Here is a 23,679-nt window from a genome sequence, read left to right on the forward strand (position 1 = left end):
GCACTGGCAACAGGGGTTCTGGGAAGTGCCCATTGGTGTGAGCCCTCCCAGAGTCCTCCATTAGCCCCACCAAAGAGCCTGTGGGCTCCAGCACTAGGTGGCCTCAGGCCAAACATCCAACAAGGTGTGAACACAGCCCCACCCATTGGCAGACAAGCAGATTAAAGTTTTACTGAGCTCCGCCCACCAAATCTGCCCACCAAATTGTATTAAAGCTTTACTGAGCTCCACCCACCCAGCCCAACCCACCATCAGTCCCTCCCATCAGGAAGCACACAGGATGCTCCTGGATAGCTTCCTCCACAAGAGGGCGGACAGCAGTATCAGCAGTATTTCATCTTGTGGAACTGAAAACCACAGCCACAGAAAGACAGAGAAAATGAAAAAGCAGAGGACTTTGTACCAGATGAAGGGACAGGATAAAGCCCCAGAAAAACAACTAAATGAAGAGGAGATAGGCACCCTTCCAGAAAAAGAATTCAGAATAATGATGGTGAAGATGATCCAGGACTTTGAAAAAAGACTGGATGCAAAGATCGAAAAGTTTACCAAAGACCTAGAAGAATTAAAGAGCAAACAAACAGAGATATGCAACACAATAACTGAAATGAACAATACACTAGAAGGAACCAATAGCAGATTAACTGAGGCAGAAGGGCGAATAAGTGACCTGGAAGACAGAATGGTGATCATCACTGATGCAGAAAATAATAAAGAAAAAAGAATGAAAAGAACTGAAGACAGCCTAAGAGACCTCTGGGACAATGTTAAATGCACCAACATTCGCATTATAGGGGTCTCAGAAGGAGACAAGAGAGAGAAAGGACCCGAGACAATCTTGGAAGAGATTATAGTTGAAAACTTCCCTAACATGAGAAAGGAAACAGCTACCCAAGTCCAGGAAGCACAGAGAGTCCCAGGCAGGATAAATCCAAGGAGAAACATGCCAAGACACATAGTAGTCAAGTTGACAAAAATTAAAGACAGAGAAATGTTATCAAAAGCAACAAGGGAAAAACAACAAATAACATACAAAGGAACTCCCATAAGGGTAACAGCTGATTTCTCAGCAGAAACTCTGCAAGCCAGAAGGGAGTGGCATGATATATTTCAAGGGATGACAGGGAAGAACCTACAACCAAGAATACTCTACCCAGCAAGGATCTCATTCAGATTCGATGGAGAAATCAAAAGCTTTACAGACAAGCAACAGCTAAGAGAATTCAGCACCACCAAACCAGCCCTACAACAAATGTTAAAGGAACTTCTCTAAGCGGGAAACATAAGAGAAGAAAAGGACCTACAAAAACAACAACAAAACAATTAAGAAAATGGTAATAGGAACATACATATCGACAATTACCTTGAATGTAAAGGGACTAAATGCACCAACCAGAAGACACAGACTGGCTGAACGGATACAAAAACAAGACCCATATATATGCTGTCTACAAGAGACCCACTTCAGATCTAGGCACACATACAGACGGAAAGTGAGGGGATGGAAAAAGATATTCCACGCAAATGAAAATCAAAAGAAAGCTGGAGTAGCAATACTCATATCAGATAAAATAGACTTTAAAATAAAAAATGTTACAAGAGACAAGAAAGGACATTACATAAAGATCAAGGGATCAATCCAAGAAGAGGAGATAACAATTATAAATATATGTGCACCCAATATAGGAGCACCTCAATACATAAGGCAAATGCTAACAACTATGAAAGAGGAAATGCAAGGCAGAAATAGAGACACAGGTGTAGAGAACAAACACATGGACACCAAGTGGGGAAAGCGGGGAGGGTTGGGGGGGAATGAATTGGGAGACTGAGACACCAAACTGTACACTCTAAATATATGCTGTTTATTGTCTGTTAACTGTATCTCAATAAAAGTTCTTAAAAAAAAAAAAGAACTTTAAGATGAGGGAAATTATTTTGCAGTGTTTACCCACTTCAAAATCACTTCTTTCAGATCATTAACTTACTTTTGTGAACATCTAGCATGAAACCATGAAAATGAACCCGTTTTTTCCTCTTCATTTCCACATAAGCATAAAACATGTCCATCACCATTGTTTTCCCTGTACCTAAAAAAAAAAAACACTATTAAACAGTATGTACTGGTTGCTCTAATGATTGTTCATTAGCTTTGGGATAATGAAACCACACTCTGCTACTGGAAAGCTTAAGACTATGTTACTTCTTTTTAAAAGGAGTGTTCATTTTTTTAGGTTAAACTACCTAAAAATAAAATGTTGATATTATTCTTTTCTGTTAAAATCCTGTTTTTAGGAAATACAACATTTAGTTTGCACTCCAGGGACTGCTTCCTCCAGAGAACTATGTTCATAAACTAGCAAGATTTACAGATTATTCATCTTCACTTCCTCTTACAAAAGGCACCAGTATAAATAAAATAATTAAATATTTATCAGGCCATTAATAAGCATGAGGAACTGTCATAGGCACAATGGGAAAATTCACTAGCGAAAAATAAGAATATACAGATTAGCACCTAACATAAACACTGAAAATAAATAATAGATGTAGATTAGAGCTGGAGAATTGCCAATTATAATACTTTTTTAAAAAGCTGGCAAAACAGGCTTTCAAAATGAGGCCTACTTGAAAAAATTCAGATACAGTTAACACTTGTAACTAAATTATCTAATTTTCAGCACTCTGAAACTTTTAACCACTACGATCACGTTAGTAATCAAAGAGTCAACAGCCTGAGCATTTCACAAGGCATGCACAGGAAGCCTATTTCCTGGCAGGAAGCCCAGAGCTTTGGGGACACTGACAATGGTCAAGTTCAGTTCACACCCAGCATTCCCCAGGAGGCAGGCCAGGGGATGCTGGTCTTGTCTCTCATCCTCAGTACTTCCTCCACTACCTCACCAAAGTGCCCAGGGTCTCCTGGCAGGAGCTGCAATTACTAACTTCAAAGACAGCTCAGGAAGCAAGATTTGAGTCCTAAATCTGTTGAGCTTTCCTCCATTCCATAAGATGACTTTGGGCCATGCCGTCTGAATTGTCAGAAATTTTTTTCTATATGAAAATATAATTTACCAAGCAGATTTTTAATGAGGAGACCATTTAGATTAAAAAGTAATTTTTTGCAAAAATATTCAGTACAAGTCTCTTGATACAGGGAGTGGAAGGAAGCAAATTTTCTATCATTACATTTACACAAAGAATTAAATTAATAAAGTTTCAAATTCTGCTGCATGAAGTACAGTATAGTTATAAATCCAGAAAAAAAGTCATGAATTATCTAACCAAAAATGTGAACAATATATATTTGGACGTAATCATTGTGCTCTTTTTCAAAAATGGACTTAAAACATAACAAAACCATCATACAAAATGGTTCTGAAGATAAAAGCAAAAAGAAGACATCATAAAGGAAAAAACTTATGGATTAGACTATATGAAATTTAAACTTCTGAATATCAAAATCACCATAAATAAAATTAATATTCTTACTTAGTCAATCAATATATTTTCATTGAATGCCTACCATGTGTGAGGACCTACTCTAGGTGCTTAGGATATGGGAGTGGACAAAACTAACAAAAATCCCTGTCCTCATGGAACTTGGAGTTTAACCTTATATAATATCTTTCCCTCGTACACTGTTGGTGGGAATGTAAACTGGTGCGTCCACTATGGAAAACAGTATGGAGATTCCTTAAAAAACTAAAAACAGAACTACCATATGATCCAGCAATTCCACTTTTGGGTATATATCTGGAAAGAATGAAAACACCAGCTTGAAAAGATACACACATCCCAATGTTCACAGCAGCACTATTTACAATAGCCAAGATGTGGAAGCAACCCAAGTGCCCATTCACAGACAAATGGATTAAGAAGATGAGCCCTATGTCACTCCAGCTTTTAGCTTGGAGGCACCTTCCAATCCCCTGTGGATACCAAGGGATGACCTACACAAGTAAAACTGGGGAAATCTGAATAGCATCAGTGAATTGTATCAATGTCAATATCCTGGTTGCTATACTTGTACTATAGTTTTGCAAAATGTTGCCTTAGAAGGGAAATGAGTAAAGTGTATACAGATCTCTTTGTATTACTTCTTACAACTGCATGTGAATCTATAATTATCTCAATGAAATTTTCAATTAAAAAAATACTTCAAGGGCTTCCCTGGTGGTGCAGTGGTTAAGAATTTGCCTGCCAATGCAGGGGACACAGGTTTGAGCCCTGGGCCGGGAAGATCCCACATGCTGGGGAGCAACAAAGCCCATGTGCCACAACTATTGAGCCTGAACTCTAGAGCCCACAAGCCACAACTATTGAGCCCATGTGCCACAACTACTGAAGCCCGTGCGCCTAGAGCCCATGCTCCACAACAAAAGAAGCCACCGCAATGAGAAGCCCGTGCATCACAACAAAGAGTAGCTGCCACTCTCCTTGACTAGAGAAAGCCCGTGTGCAGCAATGAAGACCAATGCAGCCAATAAATAAATAATTAATTAAATAATTTAAAAAATATACTTCAAATGAATCAAGCTGGTATGTAAGTAACTTGTTTAACTCCCTGTCACAATAAAATTCAACATATAAAAATTATATAATCCTCACATTTGAAAAAATTTTTGACAAAATTCAGCAAACATTCATGATAAAAACTCTCAGCAAACTAGGAAAAGAAGCAGACTTCCTTGACCTCATAAAGGACAAATAGCAAAAAACCTATAATGAAAAGATACTCAATCTCATTAATCATTTGAAAAATACAAATCAAAACTACAATGAGATACCACTTCACATCCATTAGGATAGCTATTGTGAAAACAACAAACAAACAGAAAAATACTGTGTTGATAAAGATGTGGAAAAATGGGGACACTTGTATATTAGTGGTGGGAATGTAAAATGGTGCAGCTGCTATGGAAAACTGTGTGGAAGTTCCTCAAAAACTTAAACATAGAATGACCATATGATCCAGCAATTCCACTTTCTAGATATACACAAAAGAAATGAAAGCTGGGATTCAAACAGATATCTGTACATCAGTGTTTACAGCAGCATTATTCACAATCATCAAAAGATGGAAACAACCCAAACACCCATCGATAGATGAATAAACAAAACTAGTATATAATTCGGCCTTAGAAAAGAATGAAATTCTGACACATGCTACAACATGGATGAATCTTGAAGACACTATGCTAGGTGAAATAAGCCAGAAATAAAAGGATAAATATTATATGATCCCGCTCATATGAGGTACCTAAAGTAGTCAAATTCATAGAGACAGAAGTAGAATGGTGGTTGCCAGAGTCTGCGAGGGAGGGGGTACAGAATGAGGAGTTATTGTTTAACAGGTACGAGTTTCAGTTTGGGAAGATGAAAATGTTCTGGAGAGGAACAGTGGTGATGTTTGCACAACAATGTCAATGCATTTAATGCCTTTGAACTGTACAGTTAAAACCGGTTAAAATGGTAAATTTTATATTATATATATATATATGTTGCCACAATAAAAAAAAAAACTAATACGTTAAACATACCCCTCCCACACACACACACACACACATGCCCTACAGTTAACATCATACTTATTAGGGAAGACTGAACACTTCTCCCCTAAAATATGATACAAGGCGGACTTCCTAGGTGGCACAGTGGTAAAGAATCTGCCTGCTAATGCAGGGGACAAGGGTTCGAGCCCTGCCCAGTGAGGCAAGAAAAAGAACTAGAAGGCATAGAAATTATAAAGAAAAAAGTTAAATTTTCTTTATTCACAGACATAATTGCGTACACAAAAAAATTCTGAAGAAGCTACCAAGTAACTACTCTAGAGTTAACAACTGAATTTAGGAAGGTCATCAAAAACTCAATTGAGGGCTTCCCTGGTGGCGCAGTGGTTAAGAATCTGCCTGCCAATGCAGGGGACACGGGTTCAATCCCTGCTCCAGGAAGATCCCACATGCTGCGGAGCAACTAAGCCGCTGTGCCAACTATTTAGCCTGCGCTTTAGAGCCCGTGAGCCACAACTATTGAGCCCATGTGCTGCAACTACTGAAGCCCACACGCCTAGAGCCCGTGCTCCACAACAAGAGAAGCCACGGCAATGAGGAGGCCGCGCGCACAACAACAAAAGAACAGCCCCTGCTAGCCGCAACTCGAGAAAGCCCGCATGCAGCAATGAAGACCCAACACACCCAATAAATAAATTATTTAATTTAAAAAAGAAAACTCAATTGATTCTATACACCCAGCAGTGATCAACTGGAGATTTAAATTTTAACATACAATACCATTTATGGTAGCATTAGAAAACATAAAATACATAGGAATAAATTTATCAAAAAATATGGCAGGGGCTTCCTAGGTGGTGCGGTGGTTAAGATTCTGCCAGCCAATGCAGGGGACATGGGTTTGATCCCTGCTCCAAGGGGATCCCACATGTCGCAGAGCAACTAGGTCCATGCACCACAACTACTGAGCCTATGCTTTAGAGCCCGTGAGCCACAACTATTGACCCCATGTCCCACAACTACTGAAGCCCACGGGCCTCAGGCCCGTGCTCTGCAACAAGAGAAGCCACGGCAATAAGGAGCCTGCTCACCACAACAAAGAGCCGTCCCCGCTCGCCACAACTATAGAAAGCCCGTGTGCAGCAATGAGGCCCCAACACGGTCAATAAATAAATAAATAAATAAATTTATTTATTAAAAAAATATATATATGGCTGACCTCTGCACTATAAACTACAAAACACCACTGCAAGACATTAAAGAAGATTTTTATTTTTTGGCATGCACACCACATGGCATGCAGGATCTTAGTGTGGAGTCTTAACCACTGGACCGCCAGGGAAGTCCCTGAAGATATTTTTTAAAATGAAGAAATATACCATGCTTATAGATCAGAATACTCAATAGTGTAAGTTATCAATTCTCCGTAGACATTGATCTATAGTTCCAACATAATCCCAATCAAAATCCCAGGATTCTTTTTTTTAAGAAATGAACAAGTTAATTTTAAAATGAACATGGCAATAGAAAAGACATAGAATAGCCAAAATCATCTTGAAAAACACAAAGTTAGAAGACAAATCACACCACAGATATGCATCAGCAAAATCCAGGTTGTAGGAAATCCTACAGGACAAAAAGTTTATGTGTGTGTCTGTATATGTGTGTGCTGTGCCCACAGCCAAGCACATACTACCTCAGGATGTAAAATATATTACTTACTATTAGTGAGTCATGTTCAAAAATGTTTCAAAGCCATTGCCACAGTTTGTAAGCTTTGGGTGAGAAAAGGCTGTGTCTGCTTTTATTCACCATTACATTTCCAGAAACAAAAGACTGCCTGGCACAAGGCAGGTGCTCAGTAAGCATGTGTCAAGTGACTGGAGGAATGAGGACAGGAGATGCTAGGAAAGCAGGAAAGTAGGAAAGAAACCAGCACTAAATTTCACTTACCTCACAATTTTGTTTTCTTCTCTACAGAATCCTAAATAAAACCTTGTAATCTTCTCAAGATCAGACTGTTACCAGGGGAGTCATTTATAAAACCTAAAACTTAAATTCTCACTTTTAAGCCTATAGCTGGGAAGCCAAAAATGACTACTTGAGAGCCCCCTCTAGTGGTGCCCTTTTCACAGCTGACCCTCCTCCCCACCCCCCTGCCCCCACAGAAGGAGCTAGAAGTGGTATCCTCCATTACTGCCTCCCACCCCAGAAGAATTCTGCTTTCCAACTCCTAACCTCAAAACCAGTCTACCGTTCTACTGGTGAAATTATCAGTGTGAAACAGGTGAGGTTAAACCAGGAGACAGCAAAAACAAGACTGATAAATAAACAAAAATGTACTTTATTCTCTTCTAATGTACGGGAGAAATCATTAACCGGCCCGCATCACTTATTTTGCTAGTCTAGAGCTGAAACCTTGTTGTAAGAAAGCCAGTTGTAGGGTAAGAATGAAGCCACAAAATACTACTACTGCAGCTTTTGGCTTTTGTATGAGATATGATAAGCATTTTATTAATGAAAACATTTCATTAATAGACTGAACCATGATGATATCAATGCTCCTGGGGTTCCCTGGGGTGAGAGTCCACCTGAGTCAATCATCTCAACATACTTATGAAGACAGAGAGTAGAGTGAAGTGGGCATGACAGAGCCCAAGCCAAGGGCAGGAATAAGGAGAGCGAAGGGGATGCTATGAAACAGACACCTCTTTTCCACCAAGTCTCTTTAAAATTTAATACCTGTTTCCCCAGTCTAAAAAAAATAATTATAAAGAATAAGAGCTTGTGAAGGCATTCTGAGGCTATTCTCCTAGTCAGTGAGCCCCCCCAAAATAAGAATTTGACCTCTCTTTTATTACCTATTTTGTAAATATTCTAAACTAAACTGGCCACCAAAGTGTTCATCTCACTTCCTATTTAAGAATTCCTTTCTCTTCCCCTCTCTACATTATGAAGATGTTCCTAGCCAAAGATTGCCACATACCCAGCCTATGTGAATATCCTGTGTTATCACCTCTTTTCTAACTCTTTCAAACATTCAGATGAATTGCATTTACTGTACCTCCCTTCAATTCGTTAGAATATGGTTGTGTTTTCCAAACTAAAATCCAACAACTTTCATAGTTTTTCTTTTTTTTCTTAAGTCCTTTTGCAGAAGTGGCAACAGTTGTGCTTTACTAACCATCTCCATTTATGGTTAAGCGGTCAAGATAATGGGAGAAACAAAGATGCTGATTTTAGCAATGACGGAACATGAAAGTGAAGATATAGGAAGTAAATGTTCTCCAATGAGGCAAAAAAGTGAGAGATGACAACAGAATGAGATCTGTTAGCAGTGCCCAAAGGTGCAGACACATAAAACTGATCAAGCACCTGGTATAAATTAGATTCTAAATAAGAAGAATACATTGGTCTCAAAAATACCAATTAGCCAATGCACTAAGAAAAAGAACAGTTTGAGCTTCTTTCACATTTTTAAAATCTACAAGTTTCAAGAACTTGAAGAATCTCTATCATTCACTTTTTAAAAACTAACCAATTCTGTTATTATTAGATTTCCTAATCTATAAATGTAAAACAGGCATTCAGATGCATTAGTAAACAAATCAGAAGAAGAGAGAGGACCCAGAAAAGAACAGTTTGATCTTTAAGGCAATATAACTACTTCTTCAATTCCTATTATTTTCCTTATTCTAATACAAATTTGTTATGGCTGTAGGGGAGCCTGAAGCTTATTAGTCAAGGACCAAAACTGATCTCGTTACATTAAATGTGCATTTTGAGTATGCCAATAAAGAAGTGATTGACAAACCATAAGGCCAGATGAAGGAGGAGCCACCTTCATGACATCAGTGAAGGTGTGTAACCAGGGAGAGGTTTAGGACTAGGAGAAAAGGATTTGATTGAAGGAAATAGAAATAAAAAATCAGACAACTTCAGCAAGAATGAAGTCAGGGAAGAAGCAAGACATTAACTGATTAGGAAAATCTAGAAAGTAAGTGACAGCTTATAAAGTTTCCAAGAAAATGTGAGTCTCTATGCCCAATACATGGAAGTAGGAGACCAAGGAAATGTTACAACTCATATGTTAAGAATGTCCACTCGGGGCGGGGGGCTTCCTAGGTGGTGCACTGCTTAAGAATCCGCCTGCCAATGCAGGGGACATGGGTTCCATCCCTGCTCCAGGAAGATCCCAGATGCCGTGGAGCAACTAAGCCCGTGAGCCACAACTATAGAGCCCACGTGCGGCAACTACTGAAGCCCACGCGCCTAGAGCCCCTGCTCCGCAACAAGAGAAGCCACGGCAATGAGGAGCCTGCGCACCACAACGAAGAGTAGCCCCCACTCACCGCAACTAAAAGAAAGCCCGCGCACAGCAATAAAGACCCAACGCAGCCAATAAAATTAAAAAAAAAAAAAAAAAAGAATGTCCACTCATCACTAAACTAAAGATAACTAAATTGAGGACAAGAGGTTAGATTATGAGTGGAAATATGAGTGGAAATTAAAAGTAAAAACAAACAGCTTATTTTTTTTAATTATTAAGCTGAGTCAAATAGCACTAAGCAATAAGATTCTAGTTTATCTGATAACCTGTCTAGAGATGATTTCCTTCCCTGAGATCAACTCACTTTATACATTAAATAATGTTTGCATCCTAACATGCTGACTAATCCTGCCTTCAGCTGCAGTTATACCTTATGAGAAATAAAAGTAAAAACTAAGATAACTGTACTCCTCTCTTCTCCCCTTTTTTACCTCACCTCATCCTCTTCTTGCTGGTAGTGAACTGAGGGATAGAAATGGAAGTTATTCCTCAGTGAAAGCTGGGAAACTTTTTGTTTGGAACACTTAGAACTTATTTTAACATACTTACCAACATCTCCATAAACATACAGGCCCCTTGGAGGTTTGGTCCTCGAAAAAAGCTGCAAATTAAGAACAACTTATAAATCTCCAACACGGAAATAAATGAATACCATCATATACATAGTGTCCCTAACTGTGCTATATGCAGGGCTGAAATGGGCTGCTGCACACAGTAAGTACAAAAAACTGATGTAAAAGGCTATGAAGCCCCACTTGGGCTTTAACATAGGAGGCAAGAATCATAGCAGCTCAGAGCGAGGCTCTCAAGTCACACAATTTAGGTTTAATCCTCTTCACCATTTACTAACCATGTAATCTTCCCCCTCTTTCCCAAATGGGCTCCCCAGACAATGACAGCCTAGCTCACTCCCAGCAAGGAAGAGATCAGAAGACATTTTCTGGAGAAACTGAAAGGTTTCCAGAAAAAAAAGCCCCAAAGGCACTTATGTGTGATTTTCTGCCACAGAAAGGACTGTGTCTCTATCAGATCACCTTAAAGTAAAGCACACTAATCAACAAGCCTCTTAAGACAGAGCCTTCAATCAGTTCATTAGTATCTGAAAAGACTCAAAATGAATTGACAGCCAAGAATCAATAGACATTTGAAAAACAAAAAACAAAAAAAAAACTCCCATTATGAAAGTTGGAGACCACAGCAAATATACAGGGGCCAAAAAACTCAAAAGAAACAGAGACTACACAGGCAGCAAAAGGAAACTTCAAAATAAAACTGTAACCAATATAATTAATATGCTGAGGAAACTAAAAGAAGTTATTAAAACTATAAAGCAGGAAGAACTTCCCTGGTGGTCCAATGGTTAAGACTCCATGTTCCCAATGCAGAGGGCCCAGGATTGAACCCTGGTCAGGGAACTAGATCCTGCGTGCCACAACTAAGAGCGCGCATGCAGCAATGAAAATCCCTTGTGTCGCAATGAAGACCCAGCAAGCCAAATAAATAAATATTTATTTACTTTAAAAAAATAAAATAAAACTATAAAGCAGGAACAAAATGCAATTTTTAAAAGGAATATTAAGAACAGAAGAGAGTACTTTGAAATTTAACATAGAGTAGCAGAAATAAAATTCCAGAAAAAGAATTAGAAGATAAGCTTGAGGAAATGTTAAAGAAATACAACAAATAAACAGCAACAATGAAAGATGGAAAATATAAGAAAATTACAGGATTAATTCCAGAGGTCCAATATCTGACCAAAAGGAATTCCAAAAAGAGAAAACAGAGAAAAAAAGAGAGGAGGAAATTATCTAAGATTTTTCTCAGATCTGAAGGATGAAATTTCAAGATTGGGAGGACAGAATAAGTGTCCAACACAATAAGGGAAATAAGACCCAAGTCACAATCCTGAAATTCTGGACACCATGGACATAAAGAAAATCCTACAAACATCCAAGGTGGCAGTGGGGCGGGGGTTGGGGGGAGACGTAGTGGGAGGCAGGTGGGTGGAGACAGGTCACAAACAACCGACAAAAACTTGAATAAAATTTGAGGTACAATGATTTCCAATCTAATCTAGCCAATCTATCCATCAAGTGTGAAAATGGGAAATTGACATTCCATATATACAAGGTCTCAAAAAACCCTCTCTAGCAGAAATAGGAACACCTGGGCTCCATGAAACACAGAGGATCCTGGAGAGAATACCCTGGTAAGATGGAGGGTTGCTCTAGAACCACAGTGGCACAAGCAGGACAAGAAAGCAATCAAGTCCAGACCAAAATAGGAGCAAAGAGGCCTCAAAGGAGGAAACAAAACGGAACTTCTCTTTGCCTGATATTATCATCAACCCAAATTACCATCCTGAAATTTGCTCCATTTAGAAGAGTAACCTTCAAACGCTATGACAGTTCCTACACAACTGTGCAGAAACCAAGGTGAGCCAGAGCCGAGAGAGTTCAGAAAGGGTAAAAGCAGAAGGAAGCGGAGGAAGCGAAGGTTATGCCACTTAGCAACAACCAGAGCAGTCAATATTTTGACAGAGAACATTTTCAAAAGCTAAATTTCAAGATCTACTACTTAATGCTTTTGTTTTATAATATGTGGATTCACTCCAGCATGCCTCAGAAACCTCTCTCCCTTTCCTGTCCCTCAGCCTTCTCTATAAATCCAGCCCCTGACCCCAGCATGCCCCTTCCAGAAGAATCTTCACCATGGTTTAGGTGAAAGGATCTTCTTTGCTTTAATTCTGCCAGCTGGATGTCTTTCCTATGTTCCTCTGTACATTAACTCTCCATTTATTCTTAAATCTCAACTGAAAACAGATGCCACCCCTGGCAAAACCTCTTAATTTGTCTTGTTGTAATATATCTTATAGGAACCATTCTTGTACATTGGTTATTCTGTTTTCCACTTGCCAGAAAAAAGCATCATGCTCCTCAATAATTTTAGAATAGCTTCAAATTAGAAAACTTATATACAACCTAGTAATATCTAACTATATCCTATGTATTAGAAATCTTTTGAAAGCAACTTTCTGTATAAGTTAACTGGGAATGTCACAGCAATTGATAATTCTTCACAACACATTTTGCAGAAATAATCCGGAGTCTAGTCATGATATAGTCAACATATGCTGAACCAATGAAGTTCAAGCCAAAAATTTAACAAAGATGGGGTGGAAGATGACATGGGACAAGCTCAATGCTGCTTAAAAAAAATACACATACACACACACATACACACACACACACACGTGTGTGTATGTGTGTCACTTGGCCTATCTTCTATTTTACCCAAACTCAACTTATTTTTGGAAGAGTATTCTGGCAAATATTATACTACATTATCTATTACATATATAATTTATATTATATTATGTTTTATGGCAATATTTAGAAGATGATAAAGAGATATGGTTATAGAGTACCAAAAGAAAAAATTCTCAAATATCTGAGATCACTAATATCTAGGGGGCAAAAATACTATTTAAGAAGTAGATTTTACTCCAAAGAAATTGATAAATACAATGGATACTCCTCTAACCATAAATGTTAGATATCATCTATCTAAACTAGATTATATACACCAAGTATTTTCACTTGGAGAGGCAAGCTAGTTTTCTCCTAAGAAAATTTCATTCTTCCAAAAATTATTGAAATTATTTCAAAGGATTTAAAAATCTATATTTTAAGGGGAAAATCAGAGGATTGAATGGAGAACAGTAAGACTATTAGAAGCTTGTAAAATGGATCCTAAAGAAGTTTTTAAATTCTTTATTCATAGTAGTGAATTCAGGGAGAGTTAGGTTTATACAGTTTTCTTCAAAATAACTCCACTGGAACCCACATCATTTACATGCTCCTAATTTACATTTTCTCACAATTTACCCTATTTTTCGGGTCCATTAAATTTCCTTTCTCAATGTTTCAATCTCCTGTAATGTGTTCTTATGTCTCAGAGCACTTCACCCCAGCATAGTTCCTGGGTGCTGGAATTCGTCACATGCTCCCATCCCGCACAAGCCCCCTTCGTCCTGCTCTCCACTCTAGCAGCCAAACTTGCTGGCTGCTAGCTGGGTTCAGCCCCTGGGAGGCACTCCTTGTAGGAGACAGGAAGGAGCGGGTAGAGAGAAATTCAGGTCATCCTCTCCCATTGCCTCCCTGCTTCAGTGCTGTGTCTCTGGCAGAGCTGCATCCCTCCAGAATCATTAGGTCCTCATGCCACAGCTACAGCTCTCTGCAGGCTTCTCCTTCACTCCTCCATCCCTTGTTTGTGGACTTAGGCCTGCCCTGCCCATGACTAAGTCATCTCTTGATTCAGTCTTTATTTGAAAGTGCTGTGAACAGTTTCCTGACAGAACTCTGATACATGCCCAACCCCTAAAATACACACACTTAACACTAGACAAAGCCTTGAAAATATGAACATGAATAAGTTTCTCTATCGACCAGTTGTAAGATTTGTCATGTTACTTATATTTTAGGGAATTTGTGAAGTAGGATGATGACACCTTCTCTAATGGGTTTTTAATAAGGATCCAGCGATACTGTATTACAGATTGTGCAGATGGTGAGCTTAAGGATAATGTTGGAAGACAGTGGAAAACTATCACCTTCCTCCACTAAGCATAAAAGATATAAGGAAAGAGTATTAGAGTTGAACTCAAAAGATCTGGGTACAAATTCCGGTTCTGTTACTTATTAGCTATGTGACTCTGGGTAAGCCACGTCAACTCTACAACCAGCCATTCCCTTATCTGTTGGGTGCAGGGCACGGCACAGGGGAGTTCCCACTCAATGCCCACCTCTGCACGCCTAATCACAAGGTCCACTCACTCACACTGAAGACTGCAAACTTCATGTACTGATACCTGCTTCTATCCAAACCTATGGACCACGAAAGAAGAAACATTGCATCTTTGACACACCCCTCTCAAAGATCTGAACAACATTAATGTACACTTAAGCTATTTTATATCTATACAAACTCTACCAAACAAATCAAGAATACATTCAAGAACATGGAGCATATTTTCAAATATTGTCCATATTCTAAGCCATAAAGGAAACCTCAATAAATTCCGAAGAATCACTATGCTCCAAACATAATGAAATAAAATTAGAAATAAATGATGGAAGGATAGCTAAAAATAGAAAAATCTCATAGTAAGATATTGACTTTCTCTCACATTGCATTTCATATAGGAAGTTGAAAGAGGTCCAACACAATGCCTTCTGTTTTCTCTTTAGAAGGACGTAGACATCGGCTGAAAGTGATGGGGGAAATGTAGTTCAGCTTGAAGGGAGTTAAGAAGTCTCTAAAGAACTGTTACAGAGACAGAGTGAACTAACCAGCGAAACAGATTTGCTGACAAAATGGAGGGGCACTCCTCAGGGCTTTCAGATTGTTCTCAGCAATCTTCTACAACTGTGCAGCAGCCATGTCCTTTAGAATGACCCCACTTCCAGCTCTATCCTCCACAACTGGATGAAGGGTTCAAGGGTGAACTTACGACTAAGTTCAATCAAGCAGAGTTCTGTTGTTCAAATCTAGGTGAAAGAGAAGCTCTTGTCTTCTGGGCAGTATGCTGCACAGATGTGACGCTAGTTTGCTACTCTGAGATAAGCCAAGCTAAACACAAAGCCAAAATAATCAAGAGGGCAAGATCAAGAAGATCTCCAGTAAGTAATGGAGTCAGAGACCTAATACACTGCACCTGAAGCATACTTATCCCTGGACTTCTACATGAGCCAATAATTACTTGTATTATTTAACCCAGTTTCAGTTGGGTTTTCTGTCATTCACAACTGAAAGCATCCTAACTGATGTCATAATATATTTTACTAGGCCATATTAATGGCTTGATATAAGTATTTCTAAAAGTATCTGAAAGTATCTATTCTCAAGAGAGCTATAGTAATCAATTAGTATGGTACTGGCATTAAAACAGACACACAGATCAATGGAACAGTACAGAGAGCTCAGAAATAAATCCACACACATATGATCAATTAATTTATATCAAAGGAGCCAAGGATATACAAAGGAGCCAAGGTTAAAGGATAGTTTATTCAATAAATGGTGCTGGGAAAACTGGAAAGCCACATGAAAGAAAAAATGACACTGGACCACAACTTATACACAAAAACCAGCTCAAAATGGATTATACACTTGAACGTAAGACATGAAATCATAAAACTCCTTAAAGAAAACATAGGTGGTGAACTGGCTGACACTGGTCTTAGCAATGACTTTTTGGATCTGATACCAAAAGCAAAGGCAACAAAAGCAAAAATGAACAAATGGGACTATATCAAACTAAGAAGCAAAAGAAACAATTATCAAAATGAAAAGGCAACCTACCAAATGAGAAAAAAATATTTACAAATCATATGCGATAAAGGGTTCATATCTAAAATACAGAAAGAACTCACACAACTCAACAGCAAGAAAACAATTCAATTAAAAGACGGTCAGAAAATCTGAATAGACATCTTTCCAAAGAAGACATACAGATGGCCAACAGGCATATCATCATATCATATCAACATCACTAACCATCAGGAAATGAAATCTAAACCACAATGAGATATTATCTCACATCTGTTAGAATGGCTATTATCAAAAAAACAAGAAATAAGTGTTGGTGAGGATGTGGAGAAAGGGAACCCTCATGCACTGTTGGTAGGAATGTAAACTGGTGCAGCCACTATGGAAAACAGTATGGAGGTTCCTCAAAACATTAAAAATAGAACTGCCACATGAGCAAGCAATTCCACTTCTTGATATTTATCCAAATGAAAACACTAGCTCAAAAAGATATCTGCAACTCCTTGTTCACTGCAGCATTATTTACAATAGCCAAAACATGGAAACAACCTAAGTGTTATATACACACAATGGAAATTATTCAACCATTAAAAAAGAAAGAAATCCTGCCATTTGAGACAACACTGATGGACACTGAGGGTATTACACTAAGAGAAATAAATCAGACAGAGAAAGGCAATGTATGAACTCATATGTGAAATCAAAAAAAAAACAAAAAAATTAAACTCACAGGTATCTAGTCAAGAGAGCATCTCAGGTTTAGGATACTTACTATAATAAGTATTATAATACTATAGTACTAAATCAAAAGGGAGGATAAGAAGAAAATCAGGTGTCAGGAAAATGTCATTAAAACTTTTTTAAATAATATGACTGAATTGCGAAATGTTCAATAAGGAGATACACTGATGTCACAAGTGTTTGGGGTCCTAGTTGTTATGCATTTGGTGATGCACTCCAGACCACTAAATTTAGTAAAAATTTATGTTTTGAATTTTATATACATAAAAGCCCACTTCCACACAAAGAATATTTTGAACATGAGGCTTATATTTTTTAAAGTAAGTATCTGATAATTATTCTATCAAAATTTTATTAGACAAAGTCAAATGTAAAGCATGATTACTGGATTCAAACATACACACACACAGTTAAAAGAACATTTGGGGGACAACTGAAGAAATCTGAATATGGGCTTCATATTTAGGATTGCCAGATAAAATACAGGATGCCCAGTTAAATTTGAATTTTATACTAACTTCAAATAATCTTTTAGGGACTTCCTAGGTGGTACAGTGGTTAAGAATACGCCTGCCAATGCAGGGGACACAGGTTCAAGCCCTGCTCCAGGAAGATCCCACATGCCGCAGACCAACTAAGCCCGTGCACCACAACTACTGAGCCTGTGCTCTAGAGCCCTAGAGCCACAACTAATGAAGCCCGGGCGCCTAGAGCCCATGCTCTGCAACAAACAGAAGCCACCGCACTGAGAAGCCCGGGCACAACAATGAAGAGTAGCCCCCCCTCGCCGCAATTAGAGAAAGCCCATGGGCAGAAACGAAGACCCAACGCAGGCAATAAATAAATAAATGAATAAATAAAGAAAGAAATTTATTTTTAAAAATAAATAATAATCTTTTAGTATATGTATGTCCCAAATATTGCATGGGATGTATATACTAAAAAACTATTCATTATTTATCTGAAATTCAAGTTTATCTGGACATCCTGTACTTTTATTTGCTAAATCGGATGGCCCTATTTTAGATATCATTACATCAATGTTAAGTTTCTTGGGTGTGATAATGGCAATATAATTAGGCAGGAAAAAAATCCTTGTTAGGAGATACATAATGATGTTCTTAGAGGTCAAGTGTTATGATATTACAACTTACTTTCGGATGATTAAAGAAAAAATATTGAGAGAGAGGAAAAAAAAATGCGGCAAAATGTTAACCATTAGAGGTTTTAAGTGTACTGCTGAAATTTTTCAAAATAAAAACTTGGGAAAAACAAAACAAAATTTATTAAGGTGATTAATTACTATATTACTTTAACTTCTGAACTAAGTCTAAAATTATTCCAAAAGTATCTACATATTTGCATTTTAGACACTTTCAAAACTATTCCTTTAACTTCTGCAAAGTAAACATTTGCAATCCATTCCAAATATTTTGATTTAATCATTCTAACTTTATCCTTTGTTCCCTACGATATTAAAATTCTAGCATTAAAAATAATCCAAGGTGATTCTCATCAAAGTTACAAATTAAAATAGCATGTCCTCCACCTTTCTGGGTTACTGTCCACCTGCTAGTCAAACAATTTCCATTAGGACAAATAGATAATAAGGGCGATGCTTTAAAATAAAAAGAGTTGTTTTCAATTTGTTTAAAATGCAGGAATACTACTTTTCCTGTTTCTCCCTACTCCCCTCACCATTCCATTATTATCTTCCAAAATGACAGAATCAGAAACAATGATTCCAGCTGGAATGCTGAGCATAATTACATCTTTTAAAAACAAGCATTATATCATTCTCAACATAGACCACTGTTTGATAAAAGTAGATCACTTCAGGTTTCTAAGAAGATCATTAAAAACTAAAGAACTGAACTATATGTTAGCACCCATAAATTCTCTTTAAATGAAAATCTTTTTTTAAATACCTTCAGCTGATTTGCAAAAGAACCCTTGTAACCTAAAGTATACCAATTTGTTCAGTTTACTAGTATAATTAAGCCTTTTAAGTACCTAAATAACTAGCGGGGGGGTTGGGAGGGGGGTTGGGGGGGTTAACCCTCTACAACAACTAGCATAAGAAATAGCTCAATTTCTGATTATAACAGAATTTGAAGATGCAAATGACTTTTTAATGCTGCATGCATTCAAGCAACAAGCATTTTTAAATGCCTATATGTGTCAGTAGGAGACAAATGACAGGAGACAATTTCTTCAGCGAATCCTTCCATTTAACTCACTCCTAACTGATACTCGAATTCTGGACTAGCTTAGGTAAAGTCCACCACTTGTTCAGAGGGACATCCAGGACTTGGGCATAATTCTCAAACTGACCTGGAGTTTATCAAAAGAAGGATGTAGAAGATATTCCTGCCTGAACCCAGTTGAAGTTCTGAATTTGAGGGATTAAAGTGGCCTTCCAGGCTTCCGGATTTTCAAAGAACTGGCATTATGAAAGAAACGAGAACACATCCACAGAGAAGCAAGTGAATATAAAAACTCACAGAGACACTTACACTCTCACACAGACATATGGATAGGCTCACAGCCACCAGGACAACTGCTTTCAGAGCCAGGAGAGAATTATTTTGTGAATCTTCAGTGATTGCCTTGTTATTCATTCAAATCTTCATATTTTTTCATTTATTCCAGAAACATGGACTGAGTACTGCGCACCTACTTTGCTTCAGGCAGTGAGCTAAGTTCTGCAGACCGGAAGACCCAGAAAACAGCAACATGATATTTACTAAACGAGCATGTGGTCACCAGGTAGGCCATGTGAGATGGGCCATACTAAAAGGATGGGGGTACAGGCAGCCTTAACAAAGACCCGAAGGCAAGGCCCCAGTTTTTTCTAACAATCTTCAAGTAGTTTGTCACAGCTGCTGCTTTTATTGCCAGCAGAGAACAAAGACAGATGAGGCTGGCAAGAGGCAGGGACCAGGCAGGCTTTCAAGGACCTTGTAGAATATGCTAATGAATTTGTACTTTCTCTGAAGGGCACTGAGAAGCCTTAAGCAGGAGAATGGTCCAATCAGATTATTGGAAATATCATTATTGTTAGAAATATCATTATTGACACAGTGTGGAAAATGCATTGAATGGGAGGAAACTGGAGGAAAAGACAACAGTACCTGTATCTGCTTTGCTGACAAGCCACCCTTGCCAGGTGGAAGTATGGTTCAGGGAGCAATACTTGTGGGGGCTTTTTGTGGTTCATCAGGGCAAAGGTGACTCAAGGCAGCTCTATGGTGGTCTTCATTGCCATGAAGGGACTATAGATTGCCTTGGAGCTATGCTTCACACTTCTTCTAGAGAAGCTGTACATGGCTGTGGCAGTGTGGCCTGAAATATGTGTTCAGTGTTCAGGTCCTAATACCTACACACCTCCGTTGGAGATGATTGTGTGGGTTGGAACTGCTCAGTTTTTCTTTATAGCTCTAGTTTCCAAATAGAGGTTTTCACTCAGTTAAAAACCAATTGTAGGGCTTCCTACGTGGCGCAGTGGTTGAGAATCTGCCTGCCAGTGCAGGGAACATGGGTTTGAGCCCTGCTCCAGGAAGATCCCACATGCCGTGGAGCAACTAAGCCCATGCGCCACAACTACTGAGCCTGTGCTTTAGAGCCCATGAGCCACAACTATTGAGCCCATGTGCTGCAACTACTGAAGCCCACGCACCTAGAGCCCCTGCTCCGCAACAAGAGAAGCCACGGCAATGAGGAGCCGGCGCACCACAATGAAGAGTAGCCCCCACTCACCGCAACTAAAAAGAAAGCCTGAGCACAGCAAAAAAGACCCAACACAGCAAATTAAATAAATAAATAAATAAATAAATAAATAAATAAATTTATATATTAAAAAAAACCAATTGTAGGGACTTTCCCCATGGTCCAGTGGGTAAGACCCTGTGCTCCCAATGCAGGAGACCCAGGTTGGATCCCTCGTCGCAGAACTAGATCCCACACGCATGGTGCAACTAAGAAGTCCGCATGCCACGACTAAGGATCCCACATTCTGCAACTAAACATGCTGCAACAAACATCCCGAGTGCCACAACTAAGACCCAGTGCAGGACTTCCCGGGTGGCACAGTGGTTAAGAATCCACCTGCCAGTGCAGGGGACACAGGTTCAATCCCTGGTCTGGGAAAGTCCCACATGCCATGGAGCAACTAAACCCGTGTCCCACAACTACTGAGCCTACGCTCTAGAGCCTGTGAGCCACAACTACTGGCTCATGTGCCACAACTAATGAAGCCCATGTGCCTAGAGCCGGTGCTCCACAAGAAAAGGCACCACAATGAAAAGCCCACATATCACAACACAGAGTAGCCCCCGCTCACTGAAACTAGAGAAAGCCCGCAGGCAGCAATGAAGACCCAATGCAGCCAAAGTAAATAAATAAGTAAATAAATAAATAAATAAATAAATTTTTTTAATTGTATAAAGCAAAATCAGAATTATTATTCAACTTAAAAAATCTAACTCTTGAGAAGCTCAATATTGTTAAAAGACAATATAGCTTCTTAGAGTTATCCTTAAGAGAATCCACCTTCGTAGAGAATCTTCAGGAACAGCAAATGTGGAGGCAACTGGTAGAGAACTCCAAACTTCAGGCTGAAATAGATTTTATGGAAAAACAACTGAAAAAAAAAAATCTAAACAATTCAGAACTAGATTAACTGACTGGTAACTTTATAAGAAGAATGAAATCACTAGAACAGAAATTACAATCTACCACATCACGTGGCTTTTCCAAATAGAGCAAATGCCCTTCACCAAAGAGTCGGCCTATATCTGAAAAAATGTCTTTGCACTGCCCTTTACTCAGCTTCTCACCCTTACTACCATGCCTTCCTCCCTACTTCTTCCTCCAAGTTCAGTGGATCCAAGTGAGCAAACCTTAAAATGGAGACCTGTTTTTCCTTCTTCATAAATATTTTCTGCCAAGGGATTTTTCTAGTCTACTGTCTATCCATACTGATTTTCCTCTCTCGTGGGCTGGATTCCCCACCATTCTCACATCCTGAAAAGAATAAAGAACTATCTTTAGGGTTGATTCAGTCTTCACACAAACCTACTACTGGACATTCTGAATCTGAGAAGAAAATTGAGAGCTTTTTTTTTTTCTGTCTCTCTTCAAATGTAATTTTGAATTCTCAATTTTAGTTTCAAAAATTGCTGTTAAGTGATATACTTTTGCACAAACGGAAGCTTTTCAGAATAATAATTCCCAGAAATGTTTTATAAAGTTTATTTAAATATTAATCTTCAGTGCATTATTTACATTTTATTCTCTTTAAATACTAAATATTGAATTTAATTTGATTAATAGTCCTTTATTACAGAAACAATACTGAATTTATGTAATACTGAAACTGTTACATGACCAATTCAGAAACTGAACACATTTGAAATAGCAAAGCCATTCTATATGCCAGAGCATCTTATTTTAATTATAAGACAAATATGAAAGTAATTTGAATATATTTTTAATTGATATATTTTTTTAAATGTGAAAAAGGAATTTTAAACATAGTGATATTGATCCTTCTTAGAGGTAAAAAGTTAATATATATACACTTAAATAAATATAGGCATTTGTATTATACATTTTTTATGGGATTTATGTTATTAATTTTGATGTATATTTTTAGAATATGGTCCTTCAGGAGTAAATGAATAATAATTTGATTCATAAAATTTCTTTATAAGCAGAATAAGTCCCAAGTGAAGCAATAATATAAAATAAAATAAATTTAAATCCTTTTATTTAGAGTGGGTTTTCAAAGACTGTCCCCATATGCATTTTATACCCATTTGAATTTCTGTACTTAACTCAGAGTTATAAATAGCTGTTTATGACCATTTCTTCCACTGAATAAGGTATCACTGAAATCACAAACCAGTAACCTTATTTACATCTGTATCCTTGGCTCTCAGCATGGAGCCTAGCACATAATGAGGACCAACTCTTTTTGTTGTTGTTGAATTCAGGGTGCTCCGTTAAACAAAGAGATACATTTTCTAGCTAAGCCTGATAAACTTTTCTGTAAAGCTAAAAATCATTTGTTTTTCTCAGCTACACAATAGAACGTCTTTCACCAGTGCTCACTCTGAGGATGTATTAATTCTCCTAAAGGACAAGAAGACACTTGGCTAATTATTTCCCCAATACGTAAAATGGACACATTACCTGGAAAAGACAAATATTGCCAAACATGGGGTAAGATTAAGCTCGATGTTAAATGGAGACATAACTACATATTATACGTAGAACTCAGAAACATCTTAGCATTTATGGAAAAAGATTTAAGGCCAAGAAAACTCAGCTTATGAGATTTCAGAAAGAGGAAAGAAGTTTCATTTGCTAAAAACCTCTTACTAAGATATTCCCTATGCCTTTCTGAGTACTTTCTGAGCTATTAATACCCCTTCCTCAGTCTATTTGTAAGAAGCAAATGCTGAACTAGCAGAGTCTAGAATTATCAGGAAAAGTTACAATTTCCTCAAAATTACTTTTTTTAAATCAACTAGTCTGTTGAAATATCTCACAATTACACTTAAAAATACTTTTATTGTGGAATATTATAAACAGGTTAAATTGGAGAAAATATTGAATACCTGATTACCTACCACTCAGCTTTTATCAAATCTTTATATTTTGACATATTTATTCCAAAATTTAATAAAACATTAGATACAGTTGAAGCCTCTCTTTGTGCCCTTCTTCGTCAGAGTTAACAATCCTGATTTTGAAGTTTAT

The 23,679-nt window shown here is 38.0% G+C and overlaps 1 protein-coding gene across 6 annotated transcripts in view; it reads right to left on the reverse strand.

Annotated features, from left to right (window-relative positions):
• The window catches only part of AFG1L (AFG1 like ATPase), a 226,522-nt gene that overhangs the window by 141,192 nt on the left and 61,651 nt on the right, over window positions 1–23,679 (reverse strand). For all 6 annotated transcript variants that reach the window (XR_009054295.1, XR_009054296.1, XR_009054297.1 and 3 more), the window contains 2 exons: window positions 10,393–10,444; window positions 1,989–2,090 (listed from right to left, as the gene is read on the reverse strand). Coding sequence is in view for 3 of the 6 variants with exons in the window: in XM_057738766.1 (XP_057594749.1) it covers window positions 1,989–2,090; window positions 10,393–10,444 (154 nt within the window). In the remaining 3 variants the exon portion in view is untranslated. The remainder of the gene's footprint in view (window positions 1–1,988; window positions 2,091–10,392; window positions 10,445–23,679) is intronic.

Source organism: Hippopotamus amphibius, chromosome 6 (assembly GCF_030028045.1).
Source record: "Hippopotamus amphibius kiboko isolate mHipAmp2 chromosome 6, mHipAmp2.hap2, whole genome shotgun sequence".
Taxonomy (NCBI): Eukaryota; Metazoa; Chordata; class Mammalia; order Artiodactyla; family Hippopotamidae; genus Hippopotamus; species Hippopotamus amphibius.